Source organism: Sylvia atricapilla, chromosome 13 (genome assembly GCF_009819655.1).
Source record: "Sylvia atricapilla isolate bSylAtr1 chromosome 13, bSylAtr1.pri, whole genome shotgun sequence".
Classification (NCBI taxonomy): Eukaryota; Metazoa; Chordata; class Aves; order Passeriformes; family Sylviidae; genus Sylvia; species Sylvia atricapilla.
Window position 1 is genome coordinate 15,107,160 of NC_089152.1, and position 21,423 is coordinate 15,128,582.

The 21,423-nt window shown below is 38.4% G+C and overlaps 1 protein-coding gene across 2 annotated transcripts in view; it reads right to left on the reverse strand.

The window, feature by feature from the left end:
* APBA2 (amyloid beta precursor protein binding family A member 2) overlaps positions 1–21,423 on the reverse strand; it is an 86,168-nt gene that overhangs the window by 12,670 nt on the left and 52,075 nt on the right. Inside the window, exons 3-8 of one of the 2 annotated variants that reach the window (XM_066328556.1) lie at positions 14,783–14,863; positions 13,598–13,634; positions 8,841–8,986; positions 7,492–7,527; positions 5,848–5,934; positions 1,259–1,444 (exon numbers count right to left, since the gene is read on the reverse strand). In XM_066328556.1, the coding sequence (XP_066184653.1) occupies positions 1,259–1,444; positions 5,848–5,934; positions 7,492–7,527; positions 8,841–8,986; positions 13,598–13,634; positions 14,783–14,863 (573 nt within the window). The remainder of the gene's footprint in view (positions 1–1,258; positions 1,445–5,847; positions 5,935–7,491; positions 7,528–8,840; positions 8,987–13,597; positions 13,635–14,782; positions 14,864–21,423) is intronic. The other variant, XM_066328557.1, reaches the window with a different exon arrangement.

Sequence of the window (21,423 nt, forward strand, 5' to 3'; positions counted from 1 at the left end):
AGTCACTCAGGACATTTTCATATCATTCCACTATTAAAGTTCATCACCAGTCCTTACTGAGTCCTTCTGACCTCCATTACCACTGTTTTGTCTGTAGTTCATCCTCTGCTTTTGCCTTCATTCTACATTCCCAAAACCAATATCTCCAGATGTCATGCTCTATTCTATTGCTGCCAGTAACAGCCAGTTCTCACATCTTAATTTCATCTCTGTCTCTGAGGTCTTGTGAGTGTTTATGAAAGTCTTCAGCATTATGCATAACTTAGAGATAATGTAATTAAGTTGCTTGAAAAGGTCACCCAAGCAAAGCTGTGACACAGCTGAACTAACTAGGTCTCAGAACAACCCCAGTCTAGCACTCTAACCTTTAGACAATGCCATTTCTCCTTCACAGGCTTAATTGCTTTAAAATAATGGAAAGGGATTGCTTAGCTCAAAATATATGCAACCTCTGAGTTATGACTGTCTGACCCAAAGAACTCCATTATTTTTTAATTGGTATTATATCTAAATATATACCTAAGAATTATATCTATATTTGTTCCTATAATAACAGTGATGAGAAATATGCAGTACTGCTTCTTACTGTCAAGTTAGAAACAGACAACAAATTTTGCTTTTTCTGTTTAACTGGTTTGGTATATTTTTCCATAAATGCTTTAGGTTGAAGTCCCTTGCTCTGCCCCTTCAGACACAAGTACCTAATTCACTACAATCCCAAACCTGGGTATACAACATCAGTAAAACAAGGTTATCTTGTTTTGTCACAAGAGGCACATTAGCCCTTTTCACAACAGTGAAACAGAATGTACAGCAGAGATGGACAGAACTCTAGGATTCTATATAAAAATTCTAGTTCTTAACCTTTGCTAGGCATGAAAAAAGAACTGAAAAATCAACACTGAATGTGTTCCTAAACACCAAAGGATCAAGTGGCACATTTGAGAGTACATACAACTACAGGTCAGTAGCCACAGGGCACCAGGAGTGGGCAGCAGGCAGCCTTGTGCAGCCCTGCCAAGGCAGTAGAAGCAATTTGGCTTCAATTAAAAAGAAGTCCAGAATGGTTCCATCTCATTCCAAGTGCCTGGAGGCACATATGTGTCATTTTGTGCCAACCCACTGGACTAAAGGATATAATCCAGGATGAATGATCAATTTGATATCCCACAGGTTAATTTTGCCCGTGAATGGCCACCGACTTCAGAGCTCTCTACATGACCTATGTTGTTTGAATAAATCAATTCCATTTACTCACATCCTCTGATTCGAAGACGTGGCAGATCATTTTGTACTGCTTCTTGCCCTCCTGGGCCCCGGGCGTGGTCTCGATGCAGTCCTGGGAGGCGGATCTGGGCATGCGGCGCCGCGCCATCAGCACCACGATGTTCCCGATGTCGGCGATGTAGGAGATGGTGCGCAGCGCGTGGTCCATCATCGTCTCCTGCACACAGCAAGGACAGACAGGGCACTTCTCCATGACTGCTGCTCTCCTACAAACACTGCACCTGCCCTCTCCTCGCTGCTTGAGAAACACAAAAGCTACAGAAGCACTTCCTATGGGCCCAGACCAGGTATTCCCTCTGCAGTCGATGGGCCCCAGCTCCCAAGGAACCACAGAGGCTGTTCAAGACATTGGCTTCAATGGAAGTGTTGCCTGAACAAATTCAGCATGGTTGCTACTGAAAAGCAAGAATGAAAAGCTATGCTGCTGTTTTACATTGATTTTTATGCTGTTGAAGAATGATGTGACTTCTTTAAGTGTTTTGCAGTTGTTAGGATGAACTGTTCTTAAAGAAATAGAACAGGCACATCTGAAAACTGCTGCTGGCTGGGGCCACTGGTCAGTTTGGAAAGTTTTTCCAGGTGTTTATCTATTGCTCAAACTAGAGGCAACCAAAAGCAGAATAGTTGTACTGATCAAAGTAGTTGAGGATGTGTCCTGACCATTCCTGTCTCTCACCCTGAACAGCTAAAAGCATCCACCAAATTCCATCTTAATTGGAGCAAAAAATGTGGTACAAGATATTTCACAATTTTAATAATTTATATTAAGCAGCAGTGTTCTTTATCTAAGCAGCTTTGCACTAGTTTAGCATTAGTTGAATAATTTTCTAAGGTCTAAGGAAGAAGGATTGTTCTTCAAGTCAACAAAAGTAATTCTTTTAAGAATTTCAGTACACTTTAACTTGACAGACAAAATATAAATTATCATTGTTTCTTAGAACCACTTGTCTTACTGAAGCTAATCACTACCCATAAAATTATTGTAATGATTCTTCTCAGGCTTGAAATAATGCTTATCCCTAACCTATGAAAAGTAATGATGGTTAAGAGGTGGTTTGGGGAGTGTCTCTAAGGGCTGCGTGGGCTCAGGAGGATTTACAGCACTTCTGTCAGAATGGAGAAATGGTTTATAATGGACATCTCTCAGCAGGATGTTGGGAGCTCTGCAGAGATAATTGCTTTTCAGCCGTGTGCACCAAGTATTGTGTAAGGGTGTAATCATACATGCAGTGTGCACAAGAGTGAATGCACTGGGAAAATGAAGGCATTTCATCTCACCTGCCAAGAAAGCTTTCTGCCCATATCGTCACACTGAGGTTACTCAAAGGGTTTGAGTTTTTTTATTTTCCTTTTCTAGGGGTGAAAGCAATCATTTTCCCTATCCCTCCCACATTTTTCCTGTTAAGAATAAAGCAGATACTATCTAGTGACTGTAAACATGAGTTTACTTTTGACTCACTTGTGTCTTGACTTTTTCCTTTCTCTCTCCATATTATATTGTACTCAATTTTCCATTACCAATACCTCTTTTTCATCCCTCTCCTTTATTACTTTCCCATAAATCCCTCCATCTCTGCCCATTTGCCTCTCTGTTCTTATCCCTTTTCTAGTCCCATCCATTCCATCCTTACTGCCCTTACATTTGTCCTTAGAAATTCAGCCTGTCTCAGGCTTTTCTGAAACGATTGTTTTCTTCTGCTGTCTAGATTGCCCTTTCTCAGAGTCTCCCTTCTTCTCCATAGAATTCTTTTAGAATCTTGTTTGTTGTTTCTCTTGAAACCCAAAGAACAGCTGAAGGAAAAAACCTAAGCATTCCTCCAAGCTTTAAAGTGCTGTAGTCCTGTGGGAGTGTGAATTAGACAGCCTAATGAGTCAGGCGATTTGATGGAGCCGATCATGCACCAGAGATCTGCACATCCACATTTGTGAGCTCTGCATCTTTATTTTTCTTTCTTCATTTTCCCACTTGCTTCACCCTCAGCTTCTCTTCACCGATTGAGCAAGAAGCTGGGAGAAGCTGCTGTGGCTTCTGCTGGTTTGGGGCACTGAGTACAAGCCCACAAAGCTGTGGCACAGGGAAGAATTCCTTTCCTATCAACAAGGCACGTGGCCAAACATAAGGCTGCTCCTACTTCATCCCTAAACATGTGCTCAACTTGGGCTGAATGTATTCAGCAACTAAATGCATAAGCAACCAGAAAGTGGCAGAGGTACCATCTCCAAGTGCTGTTCAGGGCAATAGAATCACCACTGCTGGCTCTCTTCCAGCCTGGGAATGCACCTGATGTGCTGCTCAGCATTTTGAACCCTGCTGCATGTCATGTTCTGAATGGGAATTTTACATTTTCACTCAGCTGTTACCTCACGTGAGCTGTACAACACCAAAGATAGATTAAAACACAGGGCATACTGCAGAAATAGGGTTTATGGAATTGATAAAGCCATGAAAGTACAGATTGTCTCTGCCAGCTGCCACTCCAGCTCAAATAGACCCATGGCAATTACACCAGCCAGGAACTTCACTAGCACTAAAAAGTTACCAAGCCAAAAATGCTGTCATGGGGATAATTCTGTTATAGCTCTCTGAAAGACACACTGTAAAAAAAAACCAAACCAAACAAAACAAAAAAAAACCAAAACCCAACAAACAAAAAACCAAACAAAACCAACAAAAACCACAACCAAAACCCCAGGGCAAACACTAGAGAGCTTGGAATTATAACAATTTCCACTATTACTATTTTCTTCTGGTTGAACAGCTCAGATATTAAACAGCACTCATGATGGTGCATTGCATTTTGCATCATTACAAATCTCAGGGGATCAGAAGAGTAAGATGCCAGCTTTTTAAACAGTGTTTATGGGCTACTTCAGAGGACCTTCCCTTTTTATTTTTAAGAAGATTGATGTTCAGCTGAAATGCTGAACTAACTAATCCTAACTCAACAAGGACACCATACCTGTTAACTGCCATACGTTCCAACTATAAACTGGAGCTGTTCATTTATTAATAACTGTCTGTAGTCATCTTTACACTGATAATTATGAGCATGCTATTTTCTGCTAATGCAAAAAGTAGTTATCAGCTTTGGTAATATAATCTCTGGATGATGCATGTTTACCCATGAGGTCAAGGAAAGGCTGAGCCACAACCAATAGTGGTATTGCTTATGGTGGATAAAATGCAGTTTCAGGATGATTTATGGGTGGCAGGTTGTAAATATTGCTGCCCATGTTAGATGGGCTCTTCCACTCATCTGGCTCATCTCATGGGAGTTCTAGTGGCACGTTAAGGACATTTGCTTATATTAAAAGAAAAATAATCCATTTCCTGGAGACACTGTCATTACCCTCACATTAAAGGATAGTAATGTTCTCCTAAATTTCAGGAAAAGAAGGTGCTTCATAGTTCCCATTGTTTAAAAACAATTGTAATTAAAACCAAAATCCTAAATGTAGCGTGCTTCATATATCTTTGTTCAAGTGTCTCCTATAATTTCAGCTCTTAATTTCTTCATTTAGCCATATTTCTGAACTCTGATGATACACTAAGTTACAAATTCAATAACCATTTTCTCTATTTTCCAAGGTATTTGGAAATACTGAACATTAGAGAAACATGCTTGTGAATGTCACTCTGCCCTTTTTCTCTTTACATTGCCACATAGATGACAATGTATCAGACACAAGTACACTCTGAAGGTTTTATAAGCCGGCTTCTATCTCTAGATATATATCTAGAGACTATAATCTAAAAAATATTACATGATATTAAAGCCTTATCTAAATAAACAGATGATGTGCTATTTCTGTGCCAAGGATAAATATATCCCCTAAACAAAAGAAAAATATTTATTTGACATTATTTACTTCTGACAAAACATTGCTAAAATCACCCTTTTCAATATGTCTCATAATTCAGTATCTCTCAGAATGAAAATCTGAAGATTTCTTGTATGATCGAAGTTGAGATTTTGTGAGATTACTAAATATTTGGATCCATGTATAAATTATTTGTATTTAGTTGCAAATTCCTCAAAAATTCCTTTTTATGAAGATCACCTCTTGCTGAATATACAAGCATTCCTAGAAGATGAGGCTGATCATTGCTGTTGTCTCCAGATGCTGCTTTTATATGAATGATTAATAATTTACCTTAGGCAGAGGACTGTGGCTCAGTGTGATTTATGGAAAAAAATTGAGATTAAATGTTAAAAATGGCACAATATGAATGACTTAGTCAAAGCAGCAAATTACTTCCCTGTTGGACAGTAAATCTGGGTTCTGAAGCTGTTCCAGAGGAGTGGTGTACATGCATTCTGAAAGACTTTGGAATCTTTTTTTTCACTGAATTGAATTATAGCTCAATTATAGCAACATATCTTCCAATATATCAAAAAAGCAAAACAGGTGTCAGTGTTACTATACTGACAAGTGTTGGAACAATAGGAGCTCTTTCTGAGGACCTGAATTTATCCAGGTTCAATAAAGTGTCCCATTAACTGTATAAGAGCGCAGTCTAACTCAACATTATTCTCCAAGAGACTAAATCTAACTTACCTGTGTGTCTGCATTTAGAACTTTGATTCTCTGTGTGGAGATGAACAGATCCACTTCAGTCAAGGCCTGGGAATCTCCCTCTGAGGTCTAAAAGATAGATGCTTTGTTACAAGGGATTTTTAATTTTCAGAATGACAAATTCACTGACTGCTTCAAGCATAATGTGATGCAAGGCAACTGCACTAAACCATTACAGAGCTGCCTATTCAAAGGTGTTTCTAAAGACATGCAAAGAGTACATTTATTGCACAGACAGAGTGAGGCCTACTCTGATCTTCTGGGTAAGAGGGAATGTTTGGAGCCTGTGGGATTGACAGCTCAAGTATCAAAATTCTCTATTTATATCCAAAACAGGAGAAAAAGTATGGCTGTTTTTTCCTCACTTTGTCACTGATGCACTTCAGTACTTGAGGCACCAGACTTGATGAAGCAGGAGAAGTGAGAAGGTGACTTAGTCTCCATCAGCTGTTTAGGCTCTTGCCACCTTCAGTGAGTTCACCAAAAGAAGTGCAAACTGATGCTCAGTACTGTGGTGGGGGTTAGGTCAGTTGTTCTAGCTTTTCGGGCTTTCCCTAGAAAATAAAGAACTGAGCACTGAACTAATGTTTGTCTCATATCACAGAAGACCATCAGGGAACTTTTAGACCACAGCTGCTTCTGAGCACTGGTCACTAGGGAAACACTTCCATAGTGCATAGGGCATGGTCACAGAGCAAGAGGGATTACAGTGTGATGCCACACTCCAGTGTGAGTCCTGGCTCTGTCCACTTGAAACAGGAGAAGTGGCAAAGCAGCTGCTGCCTCTCACTGAAGCATTGTCCAAGAGCTTCCCTAATTCTCTGGTCCAGCAGGAACATATGGATTCCTCCAAGCTGCTTGGCCACAGGGCACCACTGCAGCTGGTATGGAGCAGCACCTGTGGCAGCGGCCTCAGAATAAAATGGCCACAGATTGTCTCAGCCTGGGCTAAAGGCAGGCACCAGTCCCCAGGTCAGACACTGGCTCATGATGAGAATTATGTATTTGCTAATCTTTTTTGGAGTTATAAAGGCTTAGCTATGCCTATAATTCATTTAGATTAATTTTATTCAAATTATCTTCCAGCAAAATACAAACAAGCACGTACTTTGGCAGAGGCTGCTTGTATTGCTTCCATCCTTATGGTGATATTTTTGTCGACTGTATTTAGTTATTTGAAGTATTGTTTCTAACTGAGTGGACTGTTTCCTGTATGAATTGTTCCAGCTACTATGTGGTGAATTTATTTTGGTTTTAAATATCAACAATAATTTAATAAATATATAGTAAGTCACAGGCACAGGAAGTATGTCTTACTGCTTTGGTTAGTAAAATCAAAATAAGCATTACATTCAAAAACATCTCCCAGATAACAATGGCTGTACATCTGGAGTAAACAAATCACAGGTATTCAACAAGAGAAGGGCATCAGACAGGCACTCCAGCAAATGAACAATGAAGAAAATGAGTTCATTTTACTCCATTCACTATTCTACTGCAGACCAAAGAAGAAACCAAAATGACAACTTTATGAGGATCTGTAATGAATGACATGACACTCCATGGAAAACAAGGACAACAAAAATGTAAGTAAACATTAGCATTCAAGAAAAACAGTTTACACACCGCTTTTTTCTTGATTTTAGCCGCCTTTTGCATCCTCTGAGGAGTAGCATAAAAAAAAAGAATGCAGACAGATGTACACACAAGGAAAGAGAAAAGACAGTGTGGGAAGTCAGGGAAACTTTGACTGTGAATCCAGACTGCTGAAAATTAAAAAAACTGGGAGCAGTGGGGGAAGGATGTGCAAGAAAGATTTGTTTATACCTTATGCAGTTCTCAAGCATAATTGGGTTTCATGGCATGATCATTTTCAATCAATTACAAAAGAATTGGTACCAAAGTGTTGTCTGTGTCAGCTGCTCCCAACACTTATCCTGCCAAATTTACAGCAGTCACAAATGGCAGCACATGCATCTTAAACACAAGGTTTTGTCTCCATAACACATCTACATGTAGCTGTTGAACAAAACACAGCTCAAGCTCCCTGCCATGACTGTCTAGAGTACTCAAGTACCCCGACACACTGGGTTGGTATAAATACATAGAACAGTTTTTAGGGAGTTAATTGCAATCAGCAATTGCTTACAGTAGCTTGAGATATCACAACATGCTAAATAGAAACAGAAAGGTTTGAAAAGTTTAAAGAACTGGACCTTTCTTGCATTCGATTTCTTTCTAAATGCTAAATCAATCATCAGTCATGACAATCTTTTTTAAGTGGCCTTTCCAAACTCATTTCCTTCAAAACCATGCAAATTTTAGCAGTTAAATATTTCATTGACTATGCACATACTTTTTCTCCTAGCATTTAAATCTGCCTCTAACGTTGTGTTTATTCAGATGAGGTATTCACAGCAGAGGTAAAATAACTTATAAAATAAAAATCTCCTACTTAGATTCTTAACCAAAAGACTGTTTTCTTTGCACAGTTGTATGAAGCAGTCTATGATACATTACTTACAAAGCAATTGTATACTGTAAATAACACCAAATCCAAACACAATAGCAGTTAATATTCTTGTCCTTAAAAGGTCATAATATAAGTAATAATATTGAGACATTTTCTCAATTTGTAGTAAGTTAAAGGAAGTAATAACAGAAGAGTAAAACCACAGTCAAACAAATATCCCAGTGCTTTGCCACTGGAATATTTTCTAATTGCAGTCTGCAATTCGTCTCTCATACCTGAATTTGTTAAACAGCTCTCAAAGAATTTTGAATAGACTCCAGAATAATTTATATTTTGCTGTATGTATTTTTACAGCAAGCACTGTAAACTAATGGCATTTACAATACTGATCTATACTTACCTGACTGCATCTCAGGAGGGGTGTGAGGCTGCAGATCCTGCACCACTCAGGGATCAGCTGTGAAAGGATCAGAGAGTTCTAGAGGCCATGAAGATGCCCTACCTTGACACGGCTCACTGCCTCCTGGGCCTGCATCATCCGGATGTTTTTGGAAGGGTTGCGCTCGGACAGCAGCTGGGTGGAGCCCAGGTAATTGGCTGCAAAGATGATCCCATCGATGAGGTCCTCGGGTTCACAAGGTCCTGGAACTGACAGGAGGCATTTGCAGTTACTGCCTTTCTAAGGACTGGGGAGGTGAGAAGTTGAATAAAGGATATTGAGGCTTCAACAACCTTTCTAATACTGGGACTATGCTCACCGTCCTCTTTAGTCAGCTGTTAAGCTTTACATCCCACTTGATTAGATTGACAGTAAAGAGCAGTCATTCCAGAGCTAGGATGAAATCTCTTGATAGTGAACAGTTTTTATTCCTCAACAGTTTTATAATACAAATGTGCTTTGAGCTAGATCCACTTGATGACCTTCTAATGCCTTTTTTTTTTCCCTTAAAAATCTTGTGTGAGGAGAAAAATGACACTGAAGGGGAATGTTAATTTTAAAAAAGGTTTATTGTTCAGTGTTCATTTTACTTATAATCAAGTCAATGTGGAAGATAATTATGTGGAAAATAAATATATGGCATGCTATGCTGATTAAATGTACTGAAATAGTGATTTACACATACATCTTTTAGTGAGCTTTCCTATCCTTCCTATTCCCATTCTAATTTAGCAGAAGTCTTCCAACAGAATATAAACATGATTAAAAGGAGTGGCTTTCCTCTTCAGGCAGTGTTGCTGACACTTATTCATCCCTGTAGATCTCAAATCCACCTGCCAGAAATCTCAGCCCCCTGAAAAACCCAGTCTTTGTAATTCAGTACTCAAGGTATATAAACATGTAGATATATATTTATACCAGTCCTGTACTCCTCAGAGACCTGAGATTAACTAACAATGTGCACATAAATTGGAGTTACTTGGTTTGCTATCAAACACCATAGTTTTAATCTTCAAAAGGATAATTATATACCACAGAACACATTTGATTTAGCTCACATCCGTACAAATCCAGTAATGGATTAAATCTTCATTATAACTCAGAATAAAATTCTGTGGAATTGAAAAATTTTTAAGTATTGGAAAAGCATAAAAAAATATCTTGACAATCTCCACTAGAAGTATGAAAACCCTCAAGGAAATCCTAGAGAAGCCAGTAATTTAGAAGTCACTGAAATTCTTCATAAAGGCCAAGTCTTTCAATATCCCAAAATACAATCCTTATTCTTGCAGCCTTAATTCACTAAAAGAAATCAAAGAAAATTGAAATTCCACAAGAACTCCATTCCTGTATCACTGCTTCTCTTTGCTTACATCTCTGTACCATTATGTTTTTCAGCAGAGGGATGGTGTATTTTGTATGATGGTGTTATTCATTTGTCTTTCAAGTCTAAAATGTAGTCTCATACATCTGTACTTCTTCCAGCATGCAACAAAATACTAATGTTGCATGATATTGACATCTTGTTTCAAGGGCAGCAGAGAAGGAAATTAATTAACAACGTGAATTTAATGTTAAGGTAGCAAAACTTCATTAGAAACCTGCATCAACAGGCTCACTCAAAATTAAAGTAGCTTTAATTTTGTTTTCTTTCATTCACTTCGGGCTAAGTAAATGAGACTAAATTGAATCAAGATTGCTTTAACTCTGAAATAGGCTTACCCACATGTTTAAATCAGTTTAAGTAAACTCCCTTAGTAGGTAATTTAGATTAATTTTCTTGAAATGTTTGTGTCTGAAGACAAGTAAAACTGCAATTCTTTGTGCAAATTCTCATACAATCATTATTACCTTGACCAAAATGCCCAGGGTATCTTTGGGGTCTGTGAAATATATGGATGCTACAAAGGAAACAACTACTTCTCATGTCTTGGTTTGTGGCAGCAATGCTGTTTTTAACTAATCTGTATAAAAAAATCCTTGAGCATGGAAATAATCTGGGATGTTAAGCAATTTTATGATCCTAATCCTTAAGGTTTGGGAGTTTTTGGATGGATGTCATTGCATTGCCTCTTCATAGCTTTAAAAAATGATGTTTTGCAGAATCATTGTAATAGCAACAAAGTCAGCTACATCATGTATAAATCAACAGCATGCAGAAAATGCTTACAGAAGTATAGAAAAAAAACCCAACAACAACAACAACATGACATGTTGGGCAGAAAACATTTCCAACCCACATTTCCCATCATGAAGGCAATGCAAGCAATTGTCAGGTAAAACAAGACGGATGGAATGAAAGGGTGGAATGGTGCTGAAAATTGCCAGGGTCAAATTGGGTCACCTGGGTGTTTTCTTCCCTTATCTCTGTCTGCTTTAAATAATGCAAAAATGCAGACTTGGCTGAGGTCCCAGCTCATCAGAGCACTTAAGCATGCCCTTGACTGCAAGCATGTGTAAAGGCTTACTGATGAGGAAGGGAAGAAGGAACAGGTTTCAAACGTGAAGGGCAGTTTAATGTGAGCAAAGATCGGAATTTTATGTTGAATATTGATGCTTAAACATTAGATAACTATTTCTGAAAAATTTAACTGCAAATTTCTGCACTTGTCAAGGCAATAGAGACTACTTGGTTTTCTGCTGATTTACTGTAACAAGAATAAAGATATTTCTAGACTAAGTAGACTAGGTCCAAACATTTTTAAAAATAATGTTTGTATTCATAAAATAAAAAAAAAACCACCCTCAACAATAACAAAAAATCAATAATTTAGCATAATTGGATTCATTAATCTGTTAGGAATGCATTTTTATATCTCCTTATCATCATGTAAGGCAAGGATTCAGACAGTATTTGGAGACTGCACTCTGAGCAGAGAAGTTCAGATTCCTGCCGAACTATCAGACTCCATGAAGTCACTGAGACCTGGGGATATGTGGCACTGCAGCAGATTTTCCATAAGGAGTAAATGGACACAGGGCATCAGTCACCTTCCAGAATGTCTATCTACAACTCCCATTTCCTGACTTCTTTACTTCATCATGCTTGTTACTGTGTAAGGGAATAAAATCTATGGTGATAGGACAGAGTGCAGAAGAGCCAGAACCCTGAATGTAGAACTAATTACTCCTACAAGCATGTAGTGGTACTACTTCTGAAACAATTCTAACACCAAAGGACATTTAGATATGACAGACTAAAAGGTATTTTTTTATGCTCACATGGTACATGAAAAATATTATGTATCAATAGAAACATAGATATAGCTACTGTAGTTAGGGAGTCATGCTGTAAGTGCTTTAAAACTGAATAGGAACATAACCAGAATATGGTTGTGATATTGCTGTCAAAGCACAGGGAACAATAGCAGTGTTAGCTGGAAGAATATTTTCTTACGTGCAGAAGGGTCCTGTTCTTTTTGGGAGTCTACATACAAATTAATAATAAAAACTGTGTTTTTCTCTGAGTTCAGAGAGCAGTCATGTAAGCTATCATAAGCTCCTAGTGAGCCATGTATTTATTTGTATTAGACAATGCCATACAATACCTGCAATAGAAAAAGCCTAACAGACAGCTTATCCTCACGTACTGTGCCACTACAGAAAAAAATCAGAGCAAGCAAATGATTGAACTAAAAAAAGGTATTATATTATGTAAAGGGTATCCTGACCCCTTTCCAGCAGAGTAGTGAGCTGACTGGTATGTAAAGAAAAAGACGTAACCTTTTTATCCCAGTAAAATTAAAATGTGCAGTTGTATCTGCAGCGCCGTGAGGGGGAATTGTCTCGCCTGCTTTAAAGTACTGTGCATGCTGGCCTTGCTTTATGCTTGTCCACTATACAATCAGCAGATGCTTATTTCAAAGCATCAGCTTGCTTTCTTGTCTCTGCCACCCTTGGGGAATGCATTGAAATGTACCTCTATTTAGGGCCTGTTAGCCAGTACATGCCAAGTGTTCCATGTAATGTCCCTCAGATGTCAACCCGAAGGGACAATCTTTGAACTTTCCATTTGTTCTATTTCTTTAAGTAAATTACTGAGACAGAAAATGCTTGTCAAGATGGTGATATCAGGGAATAAAAGAAAAATCTGTTGGACATGCTAATATTATTCTAAATTGCTTTAAGTTTTCCCTGAGTTGAGAATGGCATTAGAAATTAAGAGTTTTTCACACTCTTTTAAGGCTTCTATTGTGTATATCCATGGCAGATCTAAGGTATCAGATTCTTGAAAGTGTCCTCCTGTCTTTTCTCACTTTACAGTGTAGTCATTTTCTTTGCAGGAAGAGCTGTGTGCATTTTCCCTATAAAAATTCTTCAGCTGTCTGTGAATCACAGCATGGTAATGTTTTTCAGCAGAATCCTGTTTTATTTCTGTCCACCTGCTTGTGTTAATAAATTGACTTGTTTTTCTTCTAACAAAATGTACACAATAGCACTGCAGAAGATGTTGAAGAAACATGTGAAAGCTTTGCTCTGCTGAACAGAGGACTGGATTACCATTGTTTGGTCAGTTCAGGAGAACCTTTCCATTTCATAAACCTCCTGCTGGGCCCACTGTTACACCCTTTTTAACCCCTTCCAGATTTGTAGCCATTCTTCATTTTCACCTGAATCCTTCTGGGAGCTCTACCTGCTCCTCCTTTTTATCACCACTAGGACCCCACTGCCATAAGGAGAGTGAAAAAGTTAAATACTCCCACACTTCTCAGCTGTGTTCTCTTGGGTTTGACTGGTTTTTAAAACTGTGATCTTATATATATATTAAAGCTTTTGCTTCTACTTTATCCTACTTTAGCTATGGATGATGTCAAACTTACCATCAACAAAACTTGGAAAGGAAGACACTTTCTTTGTCTGTTGAGAAATAAAAATGGTATAGCTGTAACAAAATAACTTTCACACCATGAAATGAATTGTTATTATATTTAAAAAGCTGACCACTGTCACATAAGCACTATTTAGCACACTGAACACATTACATCACAGTCACTAACCCAACCTAACTGTTACACAGTGCTCTGTACTTGGGACTCTAAAAGTATTCTAAGGTCTCACCAGACAAAATTTTAAGGGAGGCATGGGGAAGACCATGAAAATGGCCAAGGAAGTCAAATTTCAAATGAACAATACAAACCAGCAATTCCCAATGCAATCAGTTGCCTACTAAATCACACTGCCTATTAGTGATATCCCAAATTTCCAATAAAGAACATTTACCAATGTTTAACAAATCAAGATTCTGGGTCAGTGAATAAGAAGAACTGTCCCTGACTGCTCAGTACATTAGCAGGCGCCATGAAAGTGCTCTTCCTAAGCTACTGTACCCAGACACAGGGAACAGATACAGTCCTTCCATTGCTTGTCTTTTGCCAGCCTCCTCAGTCATTCAAATTTCCAGGAAAGAGGCTGATTTCTGCATTATGAGAAAAGGCTTTAGAAAGTGCCTCTTCGTTAATATAACAGGCTACAGGCTAAAAATGTTATGGTTTTGAGATAAGAGACTTCTGCTTTTAAGTCTCAATTTCATTTCACTGTGCCTAGCCCCAAGCACAACTCATTCTGCATTCTCTGATGTCTTCTTTGCTCCAGTCTTCAGTGACAAGAGCAGGTCTGTCTATCACTGTGTCTCTTCACAGCTGACTAAGCCAGGACTGACTTTGGGAGGGGGCGGGGGAGGAATGGAAGCAGAACACGATTTCTTTTGGTTGCCACTTTTGCACTCCAATAATCCAAAAAGAGAACTTCTGGAGTGTTCTCCCTACTCTGCATGCCGTCAGAAAATTTTAGGCTTGAATACACGCCATAGACAGTTACATAAAATGAATGAGGCAGCAAAAATTCATGGGTATAGTTTAAAGCCTTTTCAGAGTAGGCAGATATGGTATTTATTGTCAGTTCAGGAAAAGAAAGGGAGCCTGGGTTTGTGTGTGTGAGAGGGAGAAGCTGACAGTGAGAGGGCTGCAGGAAGCCAGGCAGCACAACTGGCAGTCCCAGGTACCTACCTCGGGGGGATTGTTATTGTCAACGGGGCCATTGAGGTCTGAACGCTGCTGCTTCCTGGGCTGCTCTAAACCGTTGCACATCTGCAAGAAAAAAAGAAAGGATTTCAGATCTTTTTGTTTTCTGGAAAGCTTCAAAACAAATTACAGATTTCAGTGGAAGTCAATGATGCAAAGATGATCATAAAATTTTGACCAGATTAAATTAAATAAAAAATTCACAAAACATTACCTCTATTTATCATGTTCTCCATTCATTATCTGAAGTTATTTATGTACAATGAATATTCATTACTGGTACCAAAATATTATAATGTGATATGGCAGTTGGAATTTCCTACTGTAATTTAGCAAATATCAGTTTCACATAAAAATGTTCAGCTGTTTAATTATAATAAAGTATCTACTTTGATGTAAATAATAGTACATTTCAATTATCATTAAGCAGAAGTTACAGTACTGATTTAAATTTAAATTATTTTATGTCAATGCAAATTTTTCATATGAAATTAAGTCAAATGCTATCATGTCCAAATTAATCAGAAGGCAAAGTCAGAATTTTAAAATGTGCTTATTCTCATTACTGTACAAAATCAAAACAGCCCTAATGGCCATCTCTGGTCTGAAAAACAGAATTCTGGCACTGAATGTAGGATCCTGTGTTTGTAGGAGATATTTCATGGCATCTCCTTCCTCATGGGCCAAGCAAATCTACAGGATGCTGGCAGCACAGCCTCAGGCTTCAGAAGAGAAAAAAATAAAATCATACACAAAGAAACCACTAAACTAACATTATTTTAAACTACACAACACTTTTTTCCTCTTCCGCTAGTCTCAAGGACAGAATTTCTTTTCCAGATCTGACCCAAGTCACACAACACCAGCACCCAACATGGAGAGAGCCCATGTCTAGTGAGTACCAAGAAAATTAAGTTTTTATGGCTCAGATTTTCAGTCTTACAAATGTGGAAAACCAAGGTGATTTCTGGAACAAATTTTTATGGTTTAGGATATTTAATTTTCCCTTTTATCTTAGTTTCCCTATAATGTGTAGAACTGAGGACCAAAATGCCACTGCCATTGTAAAGCTTCAGAAATAAAAACTTGTATTCACAGTTGTGCAAATGGAAAACACTGAGGATTATTTGAAAGGGTCAGCCTGAATGTTAAATGGCTTCTGGCCTTCAAACACAGTATGGAGCTGTAGGCAAATCAAGTCTTTATGTTCACCTCAAGACAGATTATTCCCTATGACTAATATCTAGCCAGAGGAACAAAATACGCTAATGAAGCAGGCACATTAGAGCTCAGTAATGACAATTTTCAGGTAAGACAACAAATACAAAGCAAAGATTCACCCAAGTGGTAAGTAGGACTTTAAGAAAGAAATGACTGTCTGAGATATACTGAGCTATGCCCAGACTTGGGAAACCCACCATATCCCTGCTTATAAACACTATTCTGTTTGAGACAAGACAAATCTAATTATATTGCATGGCTAAACTAATAGAGAGCAATCTGTATTGATGTGCAGTGAAATACATTAATGAGGTAAGCAAATATCTAGGGGACTTAAATAAAACAAGCATAATAATCATACATTATTCCCTAAAGTAGCAGGATTTAGATCAAGTATCCTTTAAGCAGGGATTATGACATGGCCACAATGAAGATACATTAGACTGTAAACACTGACAGCAAATACATTAACTCTAATATGTAGAACAGAATGTGAGTATTTTTAAAGCTCTGCCAGTTCTGATTACCACAAACTTGACTGAACTGAAAATGCACCTGCACGTAAAGAAAGAATTGTCTGTTTTTGTCAGCATCACCTGGGTGCTGTAACATTGAAACAGGTCTGTGTCTCAAATCTGCCATCTCAGTGGATTCAGTCAGCCCTGGGGATTGTAGTATCAATCATGCTCATGCTCATCAATCATGCCAATCATGGTAATTGTTGCATATGTAATTCCACACAGTCCTAAAAAAAAAAAAACCTGGCTAAACATTTGCATAGCTTCTCAGTTTTGATTTATCCAGAGGTGTGATTTAGTGGAACTCCTGTTTTCAGGATTTCAGGAACATGAACAAAACTCCCAGTCACATATGTACTCTGTATGTCATTATTGTGTACTTCCTGGTTCCAAAGAGAAGCCAAAGCAGAATTCATGATAAGTTGGGATCAATCACACCACCTCCACAAGGAACATGACCAATGTATTTTCTTATTATTTGGTGTCCAAAAATGAGGGCCATTATTTTTGCCCCAGAGTTTTGTCTATGTGTTTAGCAGCCCCAGAATAATTAGGCGGAATCTCAGGCACAAAGAACTCATCCCTTCCTTTTAGGCACACCTGTCCAAACAGTATTATCTGCCTTTGGCTGATCTATTACAATTTGCTATTTTAAAAAAAAGTTATGATGGGGAGGGAAGAATGCCACTGTGAGCACTTCCTGCAAACAAAACTGACTGTAACATCACATAACTGAGCTCCTCCCAGCTCTGCAGGTATCACAGCATTCAGCAGCAGCCCATGTATGGGGAGCTGTGCCTCTCTCAGACTTTCTGTGCCCAACAGCTGCCTGCAGAAGGAAGTACAGGGAGAAGGGCTTTGTTAGTGTGTTTAAACATGTAAATAATGAGTCTTACGTTCCACATCTGCCCATCTCTTTAGCAGCAATGCTGTTTGACATTAGCAAATAATGTGTTCAGAGACCAGTGTACTGGCTTATATTTTCTGAAACTCATCTTGAAGATGGCTAAGCTTTTTGGAAAAGAGATGTTTTGTGGTGGGTTCCAGCTGAAAAAAGTTCCTTGTGTTAGGCTCTATGGAGAAAAATACCAACCTTCTTGGGAAAGAGGTGTTTTGACAGAATTGTTGTTATTTGTTGAACAAGGAAACCCATAGACCTGACTAACCTTTCAGCCAGGTTTATTGTCTCTCTCTAGAACAAACACAAAGCAGATGGATCTTGTTTGCCACTTAAGGACAAAATTTCCATTGCTACTTTCTGTGATGTGTTGTTATCTGTTGACAGTTTATCATTGGGTGATGTGTCCTTACCTCAAGGTACATCTAAAACATCCTTTAAAAGAAGATGTGGTAGCCTAGTATCAAGTCTGTTACGGCAGTCCTATTCCTGTGAAATTGCACAAGTGAAACAAGCTCCCTGCTGAAGTCTACTGATGTGTAATGGAATGGGCTAATGTACCTCCCTGAGCACTGCATTAGTTATCCTGAGCACTGGTAACATTGTCAGCAGCAGCAGTTTGGCCCAGCAGGATCCTCTCACCAATATAGACTCGGAATGAGGCAGCTCTTGACTAGATGAAGTTTTCTGATCGTGATCACAGGAAAAAAGGTCAGACTTCACACTCTTCTCTCACCAAGATTCCATTACTTATGTGTTAATTTAGTGGTGGTGCTAGCACATGTCAGGAGCGAAGAGAAAAAATTTCTGACAAGTAATTCTAAGTAAGCAAGTCAAGTTTAGGAAAAGAGGAGTCAGTTGAGAGATCTAAGCATTCCACAAAATTATTTCAATACTCTATCAAATTTCAATAGACATTAAAATAATTGCCAATTTATTTTTACCACCTCAAAGAGCCTCTTTGTTTTTTCTTTTTTCCTTGCATATATTTAAAATTGAGACCCAGCCACGATGAGTGTCAGAGAAACAGCTCTGCTGAATTCTTAGGAAGTTGTAACTAGGAGCACAAGCTACCTTCTGATTTAAACTTCCTGAGAAGACTTTGTCACTAATGCATCTTTAGGCAACAGATATTGATTTTGCTGTCGACTGCTGTCACGAGCTGAGGCTAAAAGTCTGTGGCTCAGCCAATTAGCACAGAGAAACCGGTTTTGTTTGAGACCCTTTGGACTGTTTAGCACTTTCCAGTAAGTACTTGGTAAGTTTGAGAACTGTCACTTGGTAACAGCTGTTTATTAGTTCTGCCCCACAGCTGCCTGGAACACACAGGAGAATGCAGAAACCTTCTTTAATGTTCTTCATTTATACCCATTTGTGTTTTCTACAAACTGGTCTCAGATGCATCCCGTAATACTCAGCCTGACTTCCAGCAAGACATTCCTAAGATACACATTTTCTAAACTATGATCTTAGTTTCTTTCACACTGTTCTACAGGTGAAATCTTTAACAGACAAAAACTCCCTGGATTTGGACTCTGCAGTAGCAGAGCACTGTCCCCATGCTGAGAGAAGGAAATAAATAAACGTGAAAAAGCTAAGGATAGCTTACTATGTGCATAAAATAACAAATGCACCTTCCTGCTTGCTCATTGTTTACAAAAACTGACAAACACATAGTATATCTTGATTTAGCCTAGAAGGATTCAAATCTACATTTATTTAAAGATAACTGAGGCAAAAAAACTGCTCTATAAGCAACATGGATGCCTCTGTCATCCCTTTCAGCCTGATATTTTGTACCGTGAGATGCACACTTACAATAACAGATCTTTTAGCAAGGTGACAAAACCAAGGCTCTTCTTCTAGGCAGTTTCTCTCCAAACAGTAAGTTTAGAATGCAAATGTACAATAGCCTTGGGTTTTTTCCCTTTCACTATGGAAGAAATTGAATTATTGTAGTTGGTTTAAATATTGTAGTTAAAATTATGGCTCTCTTGTTTTTCACAAATGAGAGACAGGTTCATTTAGACAGTACTCTAATTCCATCCATCCCTTTGATGTTTCACAGTAAATATTAAAAAAATTGAGTGCCCCAAAAGAAAAGCAAAATCTTCTGCACATTATCTAAATTCTTTGAGGTCCAATATTAATGCTTAACATCAAATCCCACCTTGTGCTAAGGACTTTTAAGGAGCTATTAAGACAAAAACCAAGTTGGGCAGAAATGGGTACAGAACTCTTATTCTAATGCCCTCACCATGAGCCTGATTTGTGGGTAAAGCAGAGAATGATGATCTGCAGTAGGTGAGAAGAACAGAGCCAGTCTTGCCATGACACACACATTCAAGTAATGCTTGCCAAAGATTATTGAACTTGGTTTTAATTTTTTCTTTTACATCCCTGAAGGCTTGGGGTGGGTAGAGGTTGAATTACCTCCCGTCTCCAGTAGTGACCCTCTATATCTGTAAGAAATACCACTGCACAGCTTTTTGCCTTGGAGCTTTGTGCTGCTCTTTTCAGTGAAATGCCCACAGCAGCTGTGCCTTGTCACCTTTCTTATAAATGAAATGCCTGCCTTGTCTCCCAGTTTGTTTAGCCTGATCTGGAGCAGATACCTGTACTGCTGCATCTCTAATTTCCTGTCTCTGTGTTTGAAGGAATGAAACACTGTGTACTGTCCAGTGCTCTCTATCCATTAAGACAGGAGTTTGTGGTTGCTGTTAAGAGTGATGGTCTAAGCTCAGGCTTCATCCAGCCTGGGGTTACCTATCATAGCAGTGCCTCCCTCGTTATTAACTAAGATGAAGGCATTGGTCCAAGACTGACAGGAAATAACAAACAAAGCCTCAGACATGCAGTTCAGAAATCCTTAGGTGCTTTTGGGGTTTTTTTTCACACCGGGGCAGTGATGTCAATACCCAGATGTTACACAACCCTCAGCTGTTAGGAGTCTCTTGAGAGTAACAAAGGTACAATGCAGTTCAGCTCAGCTTCTGATAGATGAACTTCAAAACAACAAAAAATTGTCAAAATGAAAGTCTATTTCAAATACTGTTTAGAATGGGCAGTCATTCAGTGGTGGGGGAAACCAAACAATTACTTAGTCAAGCATTGAGGAATTTCTTATTCAGGAAATCCTCTTGTCTTTTGTTCTGCAAATATTTTGAGAACTTGCAAGGAACATCATTCCCAGTATTAGCTGCTGGGAGAAAGACCATCACTAAGTCTAAAACATGCTACCTCAAACCTCTGTGCTCCCAGCCAACACCTAGTAGCTATTCAAACCATTCAACATCAGCAAGCTTATTCACTAAGGGACTTTTATGCTGGCAGTAGGGCACTGAATATAGTAAGTTGCACAATTTGGTTCTAATTATATTTCTGGAAATAGAATGTAGTAATGAATATTAAAAAACTGCTGCAGATATGGGAAATCTGAAAATATCCCCCTAAGACTTTTTTTTGTTCACAATTATAATGAAGGTCGACCTGTTTCATCAGCATATACTTAAACATTTGATTTCATTTTACTGTTTTTCAGAGGAATTAATGTATTTTAATGGAATCACATAGACTAAACTGTTTAACTGTGGGGCACTTAATTAAAGAAAATCCTATTTACAGAGTTGATAAAGCTGAAACAGGAAACTTATGCATGCAAAATTTAAGAAAGCATTTAAATTAAAAATAAAGCAAAATAATTCATTTATCCTTACTAGTTTGTTATCCAAGTACATGTTATGTTTCAACTCTTTTAGGTAGATCTGTTCATTGCAGAAGATAACTAATATTCAACTGCATATAATTTTAGAGATGCCAAGTCAAGGCTCTAAAATTACATTAGGGAATGAGGTATGTCTCTCTAAGAATTAATCACATTCAGTTTAAAACTTCAGGCGAAAAAGTCACATCTCTTTTCCTTTAGAAAAGCTTGAGCTTTGTTCTTAGACTCTTTTTCTGGCACTCAGCATTAGAACAAGAAAAGATCA